The sequence below is a fragment of the Perognathus longimembris genome, chromosome 18 (assembly GCF_023159225.1).
Source record: "Perognathus longimembris pacificus isolate PPM17 chromosome 18, ASM2315922v1, whole genome shotgun sequence".
NCBI classification, from domain to species: Eukaryota; Metazoa; Chordata; class Mammalia; order Rodentia; family Heteromyidae; genus Perognathus; species Perognathus longimembris.
This window is the reverse complement of record NC_063178.1, coordinates 4,027,989-4,043,821: the sequence shown is the minus strand read 5'-3', so window position 1 is coordinate 4,043,821 and position 15,833 is coordinate 4,027,989. Positions and strand designations below refer to the sequence as shown.

Genomic DNA, 15,833 nt, shown 5'->3' with positions numbered 1-15,833 from the left:
GCTAATGGCCTATCTGACTGGTAACCTAGACAGTGCCCATCAATTCATTTCAACACATTCAGTGTGGGGTGCACACACACACACACACACACACACACACACACACACGCCTCCTTGTGTCAAACGGCCTCGCCCTTCCCATGATTTTCTAGCACCTAGAAGGTCATGTCTTGGTTTTCACGCTTGTGATTTCCCTCCTGTCACGCCCCGCCCCTCCCCCGGTGTCAGTCAGGCAACCCTTCCAGATGCCACTGTGACATCACACCTGGCACTCCGTGTGAGGGCAGGCTCTCCAACAGAAAGACGTGTGTCGTGACCTTCCGGGGGCGCTGCAGAGATTAAACGGTTAACGCAAGATGAACAGGCATAATGAAGACATCCAACGTGTGTTCACCGGAAAAGAATGTGAAGCGCTGTAACAAATGCTAAATGTTTACTGTACATCATTGCCAGTGAATCTCCCGTCTGGCTACACCTTGAAATCTGTTTTTAAAAAAAAACAACACAGATATCCTGGGCTGAGCCCCAGACATCCTATTCTAATTGGCCTAGGTTGGGCCCTTGCCACTGGAATGTTTTTCAATCTCCCCAGGAGAATATAATATGCAGACAGGGCTGGAAGCCGTCATTTGGAGCCGTGGGTACACAGGGCTGTCAGAATCGGGGACAGCTGATTAGCGATGTGTTTATAGCACAGGCAGAGCTTGACTAGGGAGGGAAGGTATATGGTGTGGCTGGAATTTCATCAAAGATACAATAATGAGCTCAACAAAGCTTTGACGCTGGAAGGCAGGGAAAAGAGGAGCCGGAATGTATAATCCAATGGTTATTGTCTCTAAGCAAGGCAGTGATACGTTATTGTGAAAGGAGTGAGCTGGGTGATTATTGGGAGGAAAAAAAAAAATCCTGTCTGGAACTCTCTACCTGGTCATCATTAATGGGAAACAGCTTGAAACGTTTGCTGTCTTCTCTGAGTCTCAGTTTCCCTGCTGTAAAGTAGACTGTCATTCCCATACAGTCGTCCCTCAAGATAAGGCAAAGGAACCCGTCATCTCTGTAGACATCCAAGCTCAGCCACCCAGAATGTGTTCGCTGTGGCCAGCAGAAACTAAGGTTTATTATTCATTCTGATCGCAAATAAGAATAAGTGACACAGGATGTCATTCCTGCCATCTCAAGTTTTTCCGGAGCTTCTATTCTTACGCATACTCCACTGATGATTTATTTTAGCACCCTGGCATCTAGTTAGCCAGCAGAATTAGAATCTTTCACTACGGAACCCCAAGAACCCTCCCACTGAGAAAGACGACACACACACACACAACTGGTCCTGTTGGCTGGGCGTAGTAGTTCAGCGTCACCGCTAGAGAAGTTAACTTCTCCTCCTCATCTCAAAGTGCCTATCTTTGCAGCATCTGCAGCGGATCTTCACTTTCTCCCCTTCCTCCACCATCCTGCCCGGTGGGAGATTTTCCTCAGAGCCAGTTCTGGGATCTTCTTTGTCTGCACTCTTTTCCCAGACAACACAAGCTCCGCCCCCACCACCACCACCACCCCCCCACACACACACACTTCCTCACCACAGATGCTGACTGGTTTTACATTTATGTTGCAAGACGTTCTTGCCCTGTTGACACAGTGCACGGCCTCAGTGAGTGAAGTCTGTTATACAGGCTGCAAAGCCATCTGGACTTTCTGCTGAAAAGGTTGGACATGGTTTTAGGCCAGATTTCTTGGGTTTTTTTGTTGTGTTTTTTTTTAGCACATCTGACAGGGGAAGAAGTCTTGAATGTATTACCACCTTCCAAGGTTAGTGTCAGATTTTTTTTCCCCTTGTCAATTGTAAAACAAACCCAACCCCCCCCCAAAAAAACACAGATGACAAACGAAAAGAGTTGAGAATGAAGATATACATCTCCAAAGACTCTCTATCAATGGTAGTGGGATATAAACAAAATAAAACAAAAAACATAGTTTTGGTTTTATCAGAAACTGGTCAGACTTCCCCTGGTTATTAATATAACCAGTTTGGCATTATAGTTTGGCATCATTTGGCATTTCCAAACCTTTCCAAGGAATGCCTTTTAAAATACAAAAGTAAAAAAAAAAAAATCATGAAATGCTCATGTGAAAGGCAAGGATTTGTTTTCCAAAATCGAATTGAACTTTATTTTCAATGTATCGCTGTTGCCTTTAAGTAGTTGTGCAAAGGAGTTGACATTCAGCAAAGCAGTTTAGGGGTACTGTCCATCTTGATCAATGTCGCCTCATACAGGACAAAGAAGGGCATACGCCCCACGAAGTGAGAGCAAAAGTCAAGTTCCGTCTCTCTGTCCTCCTCTCCCTATCTTTACCTCTCCCCCTCCCTCCCCTTCCTTCTTCTCCACCCCCCCCCACCCCTTTCCTCTCTCTTTCCCTCTCTCTTTCTCTGGAATACCTTTTCTGAAAGGGTTCAATTTTTCATGCAAGAATTCTAGGTATCTTAGCAACCTAAGGCATGAGGCTTTTCTCCCCACAAGTTCTGGAAAACAAGCGGATAGTGTCAGAATTCTCCCGATAACAAAGCTCTCTGCTCTGACAGTTGGCTTGCACCCAGCCCCTGGGTTACTTAACCAGGGAGGGAGGGGCGGCTTGGTTTACAGGCTTTCTAGCAAGTGGCTTACAACAAACAGTCACCTGGGATCCTCTGCCTGAGTAGCTGAGTTGTCTCCTAGCAAGAGCAGGTCCACCGGCCCCCACTGATGAGTGCATTTGGCACTGTGTAGTCAAGACAGAACCCAACAAGATTTCCTCATGAATACAAGACACTTGATTTCTGGTGCAAAGTAATAGGAACGAAACGGCAACCTAATGTACCAGAAAAAAATACAGTGTCTGATACAGAGGCATTTTGCCTTAATAAGGAAGATAAATAAACTTCACAGAAAGTGATGAGTTAGAGATTCTATTTAAAAAAAAAATTGACTTCTTCTAAACATTTACTTCAGCAAACATGTATGCACTACTATGTTCCCATTCTCTGTGAGAGTTCAAAACAAAATGTTTCTTAACCTCTACGTGTATTTATTTGTGTTGGAACTCCATTTTGACCAGACTGGACTGCAAAGCACAGAGCAGGTCGGGAATATTCCTATGATGATTGTGTATTGTCAGGCTTTGTAAGATGCAGCAAAGCTTGGGGCTTTGGAAGAAAGTGCCAGAGTCCTGGCTATCACTGTGGAGGAAAGTGCCTGCCCAGCAATGAAGCCCTGGGCGCAGAGAGAGGGGAAACGGCACTTGAGCAGAGGAGAAGCACAGGAGACACCGAGGACATGGAGACCTCGGCCCCGCTCACGGGCCGGAGGCAAAGGTGCGGGCCCAGGGCAAGTGTGAGCCATTGAAGACACAAGCAGATGGGGCTTGGGCTGCCAGAGGGGCTGGGATTCCAGACCCGTTCCGTGGGAAAGAAGCAGAAGGATCAGATCGGATGGGGCGAGCCCAGAAGGAGGCTGATCGTGGCAGACCAGACGAGGGCTGAAGACAGAAGAGACACTGGCATAACAAACACCCATGCGTGCTGCTCACTTTCCAGTGCAGATCTGTGCTTCTGTGAGGAGATGGTCCCAGGCACTCGGTGGGTTTCCATGGTAACACGTCCTAGTTCTCAAACCCACCCCACCCCACCCCCTCTTTGTGAGGCTGGTCAAAGACAGCCATGGAGTTCTATAGCTGGGTCAGCAACTTCCCTCACTGCCTGGTACTGAGCCCGTGTTAAAATAAATAAAAAAGCCTTACCTGGAGGTGGACACATTCCTTAACTTGAGGTTCAGGAAGACCTGCTTCATCCAGGGGATAGGAGGGGTGGTCTACAGAAGGAAGCTAGCCTAGAACACGTGGTGCATCTGGGCAATCTCATGGGGACGACAGAAGAGGGGTGGGCAGTTGGGCAACGTGATTTCTCCAGTGTAAGGAAGGTCCCCAACCAGACACCCCACACCAGCCGGTACCCACATTCTGGTATCAGGAAACATGAGGGACAGGGAGTGGACCTACCACCAGCTGGACTGTTAAAATGGAGCCACTTTTTTTTTTTTTGTCTGAGCTGCTCCTCATCCCACCTCAGAGTAGCTAGGATTACAGGCATGAGCCACCAGAACCCAGCAAATGGGGTTTCTTCCCCTTCATGTCATCTAGAGGCATGCATGACATTGACGGGGACTGACCTTCGATTTCTTTGCTATCTAGCCAACAACCTAACACGTTCTCTTAAAGTTAACCAACGCTGCCAAAGTAAATGTTACTTTCTTTATGGAACAACTGTTTTCCCCCAAGGGAATCTAGATGCCCTGAAATGCTTCCTCTTGTTTATGTCTTTCTCTATCCAAATGAACTCAAACAACCATGAATCAACCCCAAACGGAGGGCCTCATCTGTTACCATAGTCATGTGAGCACGCTAATGAGAATTTAAAGATCCTAATTAAACCCAGACTCAAAATATCTTCCCCAGCACATCAGAAAGCACCAGTTTAATGAAAGCAGGAATATTACATCTTTCCGACATGGATTTTTTTTTCTTAGTTTCACTCCTCTGTTTCTCGTATTCCAATTTAAAGTTGATTGTTAAAACAGTAACTATTGCTTATACATGGGTGAGCAGATTTGTGGGTATTTGACAGTTTAGGAAATTGTGAATAGCTGCAAATTAACTTAGTCAACAGGTAGACCAACAGGTGACTGTGCACACAACCTTCAGTTCTCAGTAATTCAAGACACTGAAGCACAGGATCCATTACCTTGGGCTTTTCTGAAATCTCAATTTGTATATTAAAAAAAAAAAAAAACCTTTGGGAGATACTTTTGATATTATAATCAGGGGCCCAGATGACAGAGCCCAAGCTCATGTATCAGGATTTGAATACTGTCACCCTACCTGGCTGACCCTTCTCCTCATTGGCACAATGGAGATGCCTGTAGCCATCTCTTCAGCCCCAATTCCGGGGGGACCCAGCAGCCTCAGGCCATGATCGGTGTCCTTTCCTCTCCCCAGGAGATAGAGAGCTTTTGTGCTACTGCTGCTATCGCTTGTAAGTAACTCATGAACTTAAGCTCCTTTCAGTCCTCAATTCTTCACTACAGGTGCTGCTGGGCTGCATAATGGCTGAGCTCATTCACAAAAATAAATGAATGGCGCCAGGCAGAGGGCAGAATTGTCAGACAAGAGCAGAGAAGCAGGTCAGCTCTTGACACTGTAGAAACCTTTGTCACCCCCGTTGTGACATTGGTTATGCAATAACTGTTCTCACTTGCGCTTTTCTTCAGATCCTTGACCGGGTTTTTTAAACACTAGTTTCTTCATTCTCCCTAAATGGGTTTCTTTGTTGCACTAATCACAGAGAATTAAAACATGCTAACAACACAAGATTAAAGTGCCTCGATGCCCATAAAATCGCAATTTAAAAGTGTTACAGACCTCCAGTCTGCTTCGTGTCCGTTCTAATCTACACCATCATCCTTACTAAAGAATCTTCTTGTCTTCAGGCCAAGGAGTCTTCTGTTCAGCAAACAACCTCACACACACACACACACACACACACACACACACACACACACCTCCACTAAAAATATAGAGGAATCAGAGTGGAAGACTCCTCCAGGTCTGCAGCTCTGCTCCTGGATTGATTGCTTGGTTGGGGTCCATTTGCAGGAATGAGGACCATACACTGTTCCTCCGTGGGACTCGCTTGTTGCTCAGGGTGAAGTCTTCATAGACCATAGAAAGAGAGAAGGGAACCTGATTGTGGAGTCCAGGGAGAGGGGGAACATTGAGGGAGAGAGGGGAAGATGGCAAGGATGGCCAGATAGGATTAAAGGTGGCATGCTAATGGTTGAGAAAAACACTGGGTTCCTTCCGTTTTCCTGGCCAGAAGATTCGATTTTCCCACCCAGCAAGTTCTCCCTGGTCTGTGCAGTTCAGCTGCTCCTGGCCTGCCCTGGGCTTCTTCCTGGCTTTGTGCACACAGGTCTCCAGTGTTTGGACAATCGTTAGGAGTTTTACACGCCTCGGCCTCAATTTAGTCATCTGTAACATGGGTCTATAATCCTAACTACTTTGTAGGGACATGGTGCAGCTTGGAGCTCAGCCCTCATGATTCAGCTTGCTCTTCGGGTTCTTTTCAAAGGTGGACTGCGGCGGGGCAGCATGGTTGAGAAGGAATCCGACCGTTCTGAGAGAGGCAACCACACTGGGGGTGGAGGGAGAACTCAAGCAAGCCACTTTTTTAAAAAAATGGAAATACTTGAGGGGAAAAAAATGAGCTTAGGCATGAGCCTTCTGAGGAGCAATTGCTTCTGTTTAATCAGATGAAAACATCCTCTAAACAGCTGAGAAAACTCTGATTTCACTAACGATGCAAACAAGTATAAAGATTTTTCTCTATTTTTCCCTGAGAAAGCCTGCATTTGCATAAGGCTGGGTGACAACGGCAGTCATCGATATCTGAGTACTAGATGCTACGGCAGAGCTGGGGTCTATATTAAGCACCTTAAGCCTGCTACCTCATTTAAATGTGTAACAATCCCATATGATGTAGACAGTCTCTTCTCCATGGGGAAGTCAAGGCCTCAGTGAAGTTCACAAGCTCACACAGCAGTGAAGCCAGAATTGGAATCGGGATCAATGCATCTTCAGATGCCCACGTGGAAGTTGTGTGAGCTCTCAGAGCAGTCATACAGCATGACATCTGTAATTCCCCTGCGATACCACTGCTGTCTAACAAACCAGGAAATCTTAGGAGCTTCACACAAGAGCCCCGTTCATTTTGCTCATCAACCCATCATCTGGGCAGAGCTCAGCAATGACCATTCATTTCTGCTCTATATGGCATCAGACAAAATGGCACAAGAGAGGATGAGACTCAGGACCCACTTCTCCGAAGAGAAGGCAGGGGCGGCGGCATCTAATCACAGTACCACAAACACTTGCCTGTAAAGCTCATCCGCTTATGCCTTTTGTAGACACCAAAAGTTCTCCCCCTATAGAACATTGCTACACTCGGTAGGCGTAAAGTCTGTGATTGTTCAGGCTTCTGTCATTCCATAGGCTTAAGTCTCCATGCCACAATTCAATCCCTGGACTTCAGGAGTGATTATCATGGCGCCTCTTACAGATGAGGAGCCCGGTGACTCAGGAATACTGATTGCCTCACTAGTTGCACAGCTGGAAATAGACGTTGGCAGAATTCAACTCCCTTTCCCCATGATATCACGGCTACACTATAAGGTCTTCATTTGTCACGCCTTCGCTCAAACTTGTCATCTTTCGAGGTCATTTGAGATTGAGAATAATTAAATAATCAGATAAGATGAATTACTTATTCGGATGCTGGTTTTTCACCACTGTCTGCTTTTGAAATTCACGAGGCTTTATTGTAATGGTCAGCAAACAGAACTCGTTATACCAGGACATAGAGACTGCCTTTTCCACATAGACATGAAGGAATCTTCTGATGGAAGTCAGGAAAGCTCACCTTCTGTTTGCTATGGTCATTTCCAAGGCCTTGGCTTGCTGTCTGGCTGAGTGGCTTTCCTAGCAGTATTTCTCCTGCCTTCCTATTTCTGGCCTTAGCATCATTCCTTCAGGAAGCGCATGACATTGTCACGCGGTCCCAGGGATGCGTCATGTCTACGTGGCTATTTGCCCTTCACTCCTCTGTTGCCTTCCTCTTCCTGCCAGTCTCTCACACCTCTTAGATTTACCCAACTTCACAGGAAAATGGCGCAATGGAACACATGTTGTCATTGGCACCTAAACTCAGTCTTGCCCCCACCCATATGCAAATCTAACCTTTTTGATATTTCAGCGCTTATAAACCCTAAGACTGTATTTCAACAGGAAAATATTTACTAAAGGATTTCTTTCTTATAATCTATTGATTTTAATATCCCTAGCACTTTGGCTAAATGTCAATTTTACCCTGAGGACACTGCTATTGCATATTTGGACCATTTTATTTATTTATGCCATTCACAATATTAGTGTTGGGAATGAATAAAATTTGAGTCTTGCAATGTTCCCATTTAAAGTTTTTTTTTTCTGATTTGAATAATGTTGGTAATTTGCCATGGTAATTGGGGCCAAGAGACAAAATACAGGCACTAAAAAGAAAAAGAAAGCCGAAGTATATGTAGGGTGCCATTTTGTTTTTCTAATAAGTACAGTAGTGAACAGCTCGTTAAATATTGGGTGATCTCACCACTTGACCTCCAGAATGGGAAACACCTCATTATCACTGTCATTTAACAAAAAGCTAAATCCTCTCTCCTCTGACCATTTCTGCTGCAAATGTCCAGCCGGTGCTGGGTCATGCATTAATAGCTTTGACACTGGCTATCTCTGATTCTGGGCTCGCCCAGGCTCTGGGGATAGCCGAGAACCTCAGCACCAGCTTCTCCAGGGCCCCTTCCCCTTCCCCCCTCCCCCCACCAGCCTCAACAGCCAACATTCGCCTCCCCTGACAGAAACCAGAGCTGCTTTCCGGGGCTGAACCCTGGCTTCCTCCCACGGTGTAAACGGTGCCCTGGGAGGCCATGAATGCGTGTGGAAGATACATCCACCCCCCTGTGCTGCCAAGGGACCCTTCAGCAGGCATCTTCTGAATTGCTAAATCACCAGCAATAATGAGTACAGCTGGACGCCCTCTCTTTTTCATATTTAACAAAGAAATGGATGTTCGGATGCCTCTTGTGCTGATTATTTGGTCTTGGGGAGTCGGTTTTAGAGTCTCCCCGCGGAGCGTGTCCTGTGTCGCTGAGCACTGTCTCGCCCGCCTCCGGCCGGCCCCCCCACCCCAGCCCCTCCTCAGTTCCTCGCCTGGCCACTGTGCAGGTGGGGGGGGGGCTGGGCGGCAGCCCAGGCCATCCTGCAGGTGTCTGGTGCGGGGGGGGGGGGGGCCTCAGAGCTCTTCCCCAGCCCCTGGACCTGGACCCGACCGTGGAAGGATCTCTCCTTCCTTACTCTACAGCTGGGATCCCGGGCGTGTGTCACAGGGGGGTCGTCCCTGGGTGGAGACCTTTCCTGCCCGACGCGGTGTCTGTCCGTCTCAGCCTCCCATGCTGTTTGGCGCACCAGCTCCTCAGCACTGTGCCCCGTTGGGGGTTGGAAGGGGCTCTCGAGCTTTCTGCCCCAGTGGGCCTGGAACCACATTGCTGCTGTTCTCAGCCTCCCACGTAGGTAGGGCAGCAGGCTTGAGCCACCCGTGCTCCTTCCTCGGATCGCCCCTTCCATTCTGAAGGCTTCACGGTGCATGCTGGGGTCTGGGTGCCGCGGTCTGCCTGAACGTGCTTGGCAGAGCGGCAGGTCGCGCGTGTGTGTTCATCTAGACGGACGCCATAGCCTCCACCAGGCCCCTTCTGCCTCCATTACCGGCCTGCTGTAAGACTTCAGCTAGGACACTAAGCCTTTGTCAGCTTCACTTTCTGCATCCACACAACGGGGCTCATACTCCAGTAGCACACTTGCTGGCAGAACGAAACGGCTTACCACCGGCCCCCGGGAGGCGCTCAGGAACCAATGAAGAGGCTGGAGACAGTTAGTGGAGGCCATCGCTGGCCATGGGATGGTAGCCGCGGTGAGGACGGAGTCACGCTGCACGCCGGAACCTTCCTAGGCCAGTGCTGTCCTCAGGATTCAGTTTGCATCCAAGGACAAAACGACACACCGTAGACACCCCACCCCCAACGATGGGGTAAAGCGTCCGTGGCAAGCCCCCCATTGATGCCTGGTAGAGGCCATCCGCCTCTTCCACACAGCCCAGCCCCCTCCATGGAAATCCTCCTGCTGACATCTCAGCTCCTGGTGAGAGCAGCCCCTGCCAGTGCTGTGCGCTGGTTCCCTGGTGTTGATAGCAGCGCGGGAACCCGGCGATCATTCCCTACGCCTGTGGAATGAACAGATGAACTCTGGGATCTGGCACGATCAGCTCACCGTCTCGTCGCTTCTGTGCCCAGATGCCCCCTCGGAGATGGGCCAGGCCGAGTCAGCCATGGCCCCTGGCCCACTTCTGAATTTCTTCAAGCTTTCACCTCCTCTATACGTTCCTGTCCTCCTCATCCCTACCAACGCAGATGACAGGACTCATCTGAAGTCCGGAGAGATCCCGTCTTCCAGTGAGCCTTCACAGACCGCCCCACCTCCAGCCTTTCCCCAGGACTGCCCTCTCCCTCCTGTGAATAAGAGTACAACCTCACCAGTGACCACATGCGGTACCTGTAGCATACACACTGTCCACGGCATAGCTGGCCTGCAAGATCACTAGCGAAAATGCAGGTCACGGTAGCTCCTTGACCATGGAACAGTTAGTAGGAATCCATTGGGTGCAGGGGGGAGGCACCTAACACCTTTAAAAGGCATTTGACAAATAGTGCGCTTTCAATGCTGTTTGCTCTACGTGCAATTAACCAATATAGATTCAATTAATAGAGTAAGTGCCTGTCCACAAGGGCTAAGAGCACATGTGTGATATGAATGGGAAGAAGAAAGATAACCATACAAGAAATGTTATAGGGGTTTGGAAAAGAAAATGAATACATAGGGGCTTTGACATGAAGGAAGCTTTTATAAAGGAGCTGGCATTTCAAATTTATACTCACAGATGATAGATTTATCTACCCCTTATGCTTCAAGTTCAAAGCTCAAAAGGACAGAAGTAGACATATACCATCAGCGCCATAGAGGTTTGAAAGTCTGAATCAAAACTTACTAAGCAAAGACGTAGGCTGCCCACAATGTACAATGTGATGTGTGTGTGTGTGTGTGTGTGTGTTCAAAGTCAAGATTGATGGAAGACATTAATCTTGAAGTAGTAATACGCTATAATGGCCCACTGACTTGTTAAGGAGTTTGGTGCTAAATTTGGGTGTATTTATCAACCCTAAGAGATTGAATGAGCTCCTTACTGCCTTGTAAGTACAGCGTGGAGTTTGAATTTTCAAGATTATTCAGATACAAACTTGTTTCTTGAGTGATCTAGCTGCTTCCGGAAACCAAATACTAGGTTGGGAGGGGGAGGGGTGTCAAGTTATTCCAGAGCCTGATTAGTTGGGTGTGAAGTAACGAAAGTTCGCTGCATAAATTAAGTCCCATGTGATTAAAACATTAAAAATTCCTGGTGTTAAATTAGTCAAGTATGTCTCCCTGTATGAATTCTAAGTTTCTGTCTCGCTTCTAACCCCGAGTGTAATCAAAAACAATGTCATTTACATACACAAATTCAACCCTAAAAAACTATGTACCGCTGCAATCATGTATGTGATTTAATTAAAAACAAATCTCTTAAAATAGCTGTACTGGGGAGACGGCAGACAAGGAAGGGCTTTCTTGAAGGGCTCAGAGCAGCAAAACTCAGAGAACGATTTCTCTGGATTTTCCCAAAACCACTGTATTCTCAAAGACTCTTGCAAGTCCGTAAGAAGATAAGCATGGGCCGCCGGTGTAGGTCTTCTCCCTCCTAAAGGAGAAGAAAGAAAATGAAGGGTCATCACTCAATACATAAACATTCTACAAAATTATCGCTTGTCACCAGGTGCCGAGGGCTCACACCTGTCATCCTAGTTACTCAGGAGGCTGGGATCTGAGGATTGCAGTTCGAAACCAGATCAAGCAAGAAATTCCATGAGCCTCTTATCTCCAATTAACCAGCAAAAAACCAGGAGTGGAGCCGTGGCTCAAAGTGGTAGAGCCCTGAGAAAAAGAGCTCAGGAACAGAGCCCAGGCAACAGAAAGTAATAATAATCACTTGCAAAAAACATGTTTAAGATGACTTGGATTTACTAGCAATGTGTGTGTGAACAAACACCAAAGTGTAGTAGTTCTCTAGCGAACGGATGGAGATGATAAGGAAGCAATTAAGGCTCAAGGAAGGCGTGAAAGTAGAGTCTTGAACCCACAGGTCCGTGTCCACCAGAGAGCTGGCTCTTACTCGCTCTGTGCACAGCAAGATGGCAGCACAACAAGCAGAGAGAAGAGGCCTCGGATATCTTGATCTGGGGTTTCCAGACTTCAGAACTATGAGAAAATAAATGTATGTTGTTTAAGCAACAGTCTGTTGTACTCCGGCCTTCCACGATGGCCCAAGCAGGCAGTACGTTACAGATGGAGAAAAACCTTAAGAGAAGCTAATAAGAAAACATATCAAATGTATTCTGAAATGATCACCTCTTAGCCAGCTGGGAATTTCCGTAGTTCATGTACCCCATCATCCGTTTAAGATGTGCACCGTTGTGAGTGGCATGTATGAGTGTACCCCATGAGGGCAAAGCTCATCAGCACTGTCAGAGAACAGAAGGATGGAAAAAGGGTGGCTTCCTGGGCCAGGTAAGACAGAAATGGAGTTATTTCCAAAAGCGTTACCCTTCCCCATTAAAGAAAGGAAGCCTGGAAATCCAGTCAGAGCATTTGTACATATTCACGTAGGAAGGCACTTTAGGATGGGCACATGAGGTACTGAGCATGCTCAGTTTAAGGTCATAGATCAAGAAAAAAAGATGGCAGACACATCCCAAGCCAAGTTTAACTCAAAAGTCATGGCCTAAGTGTTCAAAAGACTAAGATGGTGGACAGAAACGCCTGTGGGCATGCTAGCGTGCCTTCATAAGGACGACAGGCAGACAGGAATCCTTCTGGATGTGTTCATCTTCTTTTCTCTCCAAAAGGTTGTAGCTGAAACCCAAGGACACTTTGAAGGTTATTCGTTTGGAAGTTGGATCCCAAGGGTCCTGTCTCATCTAGCTGCTGACAACCCTTCCCCAGAGTGAGGAAGTGTAAAACAAGGACGAGCCACGCTCCCTGGCAACAAAGACACCATGAAATTGGGATTGTGTCATTAAAAGCAGGAAAACACATGATGGTGTAAAGACATTCGTATTTGGAAAAAAAAAAAAAGGGAGGGGCGAGGGAGTCTAACCCCACTTGCCTGGCAAATAGCGCGTTCTACGTAAGTGCTTGCTAATTTTTAGAAGATTCAAATTTTTAAAAAATGGGATCTGTCTTTGTTGTTGTGGAGGATAGGATTTAAGAGACCAGAGGCAGAGGACTGCGTGAAAGATGGAAGAAACGGGCAGGGGTTCAGTGGTCTGCCTATGTGTTGGCAGAGAGAGGAACCTTACAGGGGAGAGGCATTGTCACCACTGAGCTGTGATACCAGCCAAGGGCAGAAGCCTTAGCCTTGTCAGCCGTCTCCGACCCAGAGACCTCTGGGTGAGGAGATCCTCCCACAAGAAATACCACCATGCTGCTTTGCTCCATCCCAGCCCACTTCTGCTAGCCAGAAATCCCTGTTCCTCTCCAACCGGCACAATCCACCTGAAATCCCATTGGTCCAGTGCTTTGCTAAGCCAAGGAAGTCAAGGAATCCTTCATCTGTGCAAATTCTAAAATCCAAACCAAATGCGATTTGTTCTGCTTCAGCATTTCCTCAAATGACTCCATTAGGAGATGGCTGTGGCTCAGGGCTAATTAGCTCCTAATGGGTGCAAAGCATCCTGGGATATCGCCCTGGAGCTATCCAGAGAGCCCCTGGCATCCGCATGCCCTGTGGCCCATCGGGAAGACGGTGGGCACTTGCTCCCGTCACTACAGACAGACACTAAGCCCTTGTTCTGCATCCAGAGGGAAGGAAGCAGGTCGGGAGGACAGAGTGAATCCTGCTTTCCTCAGAGCAGTGCTCCCCCCGCCCCCCGCAGGGTCTGGGTCAGATCTGTGGTCATCCTGGGTGTGTAAACGGGTTCCGTCGCTTCAGTGGTCCCAAGGGATGATCTTAGCCAGGGCTGGTGGCTCAGGCCTGTCACCCTGGCGACTCAGAAGGCTGAGATCTGAGGATCACGGTTCGAAGCCAGCCCCGGCGAGGAAGTCAGTGAGATGCTTATCTCCAATACACTGTCCACTCCCTGCTTCTGCTCAGCCCCTCAGAGCCCTGGTGTTGTGTGTTTCAGGAATTTGCTGACTCGGTGTTCCAGCTGGTCACACAGAAGTTCCGTGAGCTGACCGTCGGCCTGACGTCTGTGCACGCCCGCCACAAATCACTGGCAGGGATTGTCATGACCAAAGGTAACCAACTTTTCCTTTTTCCATGGGAACTTAATCCCCCCCCCCAAAAAAAAAGAAAAGGGAAGGGTGGGTGAGAACGTTGAAAGGGCTGACGTTGACTAAGACGCACTGTATTCACAAACGGCTTTGCTGAATGATAGCTCCTTTGTACAACTACTTAACGATGATTTTCAAAGGAATGTTAGTGTTTCCCTGAACTTGGGAGCCAAAGATTGCCTCTCCCTCATGAAGATGTGACAAAGAAAACTAGTAGAGGGTTCTGAGAGCTCAATGATCAGCATTATTACCCAGATCAACTATACTAAACACTGTGGTGTAATGAGCCCCCCCTCCCAAACAAAAACCCCACCTGATTTCCATGAATGGGTATAGAACATTGCTAAGATCGGTAAAATGTGGACTCTGAGTCCAGTCCAGACCGCCGAATAAGCCACGTGAGGTTGCTAGGGAAAGAGGGGCCCTCCCTCGTTGTCATCCTTAACACACTAAGGGCGGAAGCCGCCAGTGCAGAGAACAAGCCCATCACCACTGCGCTTCAGCCAGGGGGTGGGAGACACGGAGCCCACTTGGAGGAGAGAAGCCGGAGCGGACGGGCGTCGTCATGTCCAAGAGACACTGGCTGTCAAAGTAGCTGGGCTCCGTGGCCAAAAGACACCTAGAGGCCTGTCCCCGTGAGCACGCCACAGTGTCACCGTCAAGGTGGAAGTGGGGAGAGAACATCAAGGGGAAGCAGAAGGGGACAAAGGGAAGCACACTAGGGAATGGAGGACACAGGACCTGGAGAGCAGGGAGAGCCACAGCAGGGGAGGAGCGCAGACACAGAGGCTGCTGGGGGCCATGGGAGAACTCAGAAAGATGATAGTGAGACAAAGAAGAGGTAGAGGAACATAGGACACATCAGGGCATAGGAAGACACCAAGAGACACGAGGGACACATATCAGACATGGCCACGTGAGAATCGCAAGCCCCCATGGCTGGGTATACACGCACCATTTCTTGTCAACCTTCTCCACCCAGAGGCAGAACTCCATCCTAGAACACAAGAATGGCCAAGCAGAAAGGAAACTGCCAGGCTGATGGGACGCCACCTCTGACATGAGCCAGGCTGGGAGACGAGGACGGCTGCATTTAATTTGCTTTAACTTGGTGGATCTCCTATTCTAAAGGGAAACGATTCATAAAGATCAATGTAAAGCCAATACAAGAACCCAGAGTTGTAAGACCAACTATGAAGTGTCATAAATTTCAGGACAATTCTGTTTAAACTAACACCTTACTTTGTAAATGGAAGGAGAGAGAAAGAAAAAGGGGGAGAGAGGGAGGGAGGGAGGGAGGGAGGGAGGGAGGGAGGGAGGGAGGGAGGGAGGGAGGGAGGTAATGGAGAAAAGGAGAAAGGAAAGGGGAGGGAAAGAGGGAAGGAAGGAAGGAAGGAAGGAAGGAAGGAAAGGAGGAAGAGAGGAAGGGGGAAAGGAAAAGGGGAAAGGAGAGGGAAGTGAAGAAAAGGAGGGAGGAAGGGAAGGAAGGAAGGAGAAATGAAAGGAAGAGAAGAGAGTGGAAAGGAAAGGAAAGGGAAAGAACAGAAGGGAAAGGAAGGAGGGAGGAAAGAGGGAGGAAGGAAGAAAGGAAGGGAGGGGGCCAGGGAAGGAGGGGCAGAGGGAGGGAGAAGAGCCAGACCTTAGTATTTCTTCTTACTGGGAAGCGTGCTGGCATAAGCATGTGTGATCTGGCAAGTCGGTTCTGGACATTTCCT

The 15,833-nt window shown here is 48.1% G+C and overlaps 1 protein-coding gene across 1 annotated transcript in view; it reads left to right on the top strand.

The window, feature by feature from the left end:
- The window catches only part of Adarb2 (adenosine deaminase RNA specific B2 (inactive)), a 128,236-nt gene that overhangs the window by 70,449 nt on the left and 41,954 nt on the right, over positions 1-15,833 (top strand). The window contains exon 10 of the mRNA XM_048368003.1: positions 13,968-14,082. Within this exon, the coding sequence (XP_048223960.1) occupies positions 13,968-14,082 (115 nt within the window). The remainder of the gene's footprint in view (positions 1-13,967; positions 14,083-15,833) is intronic.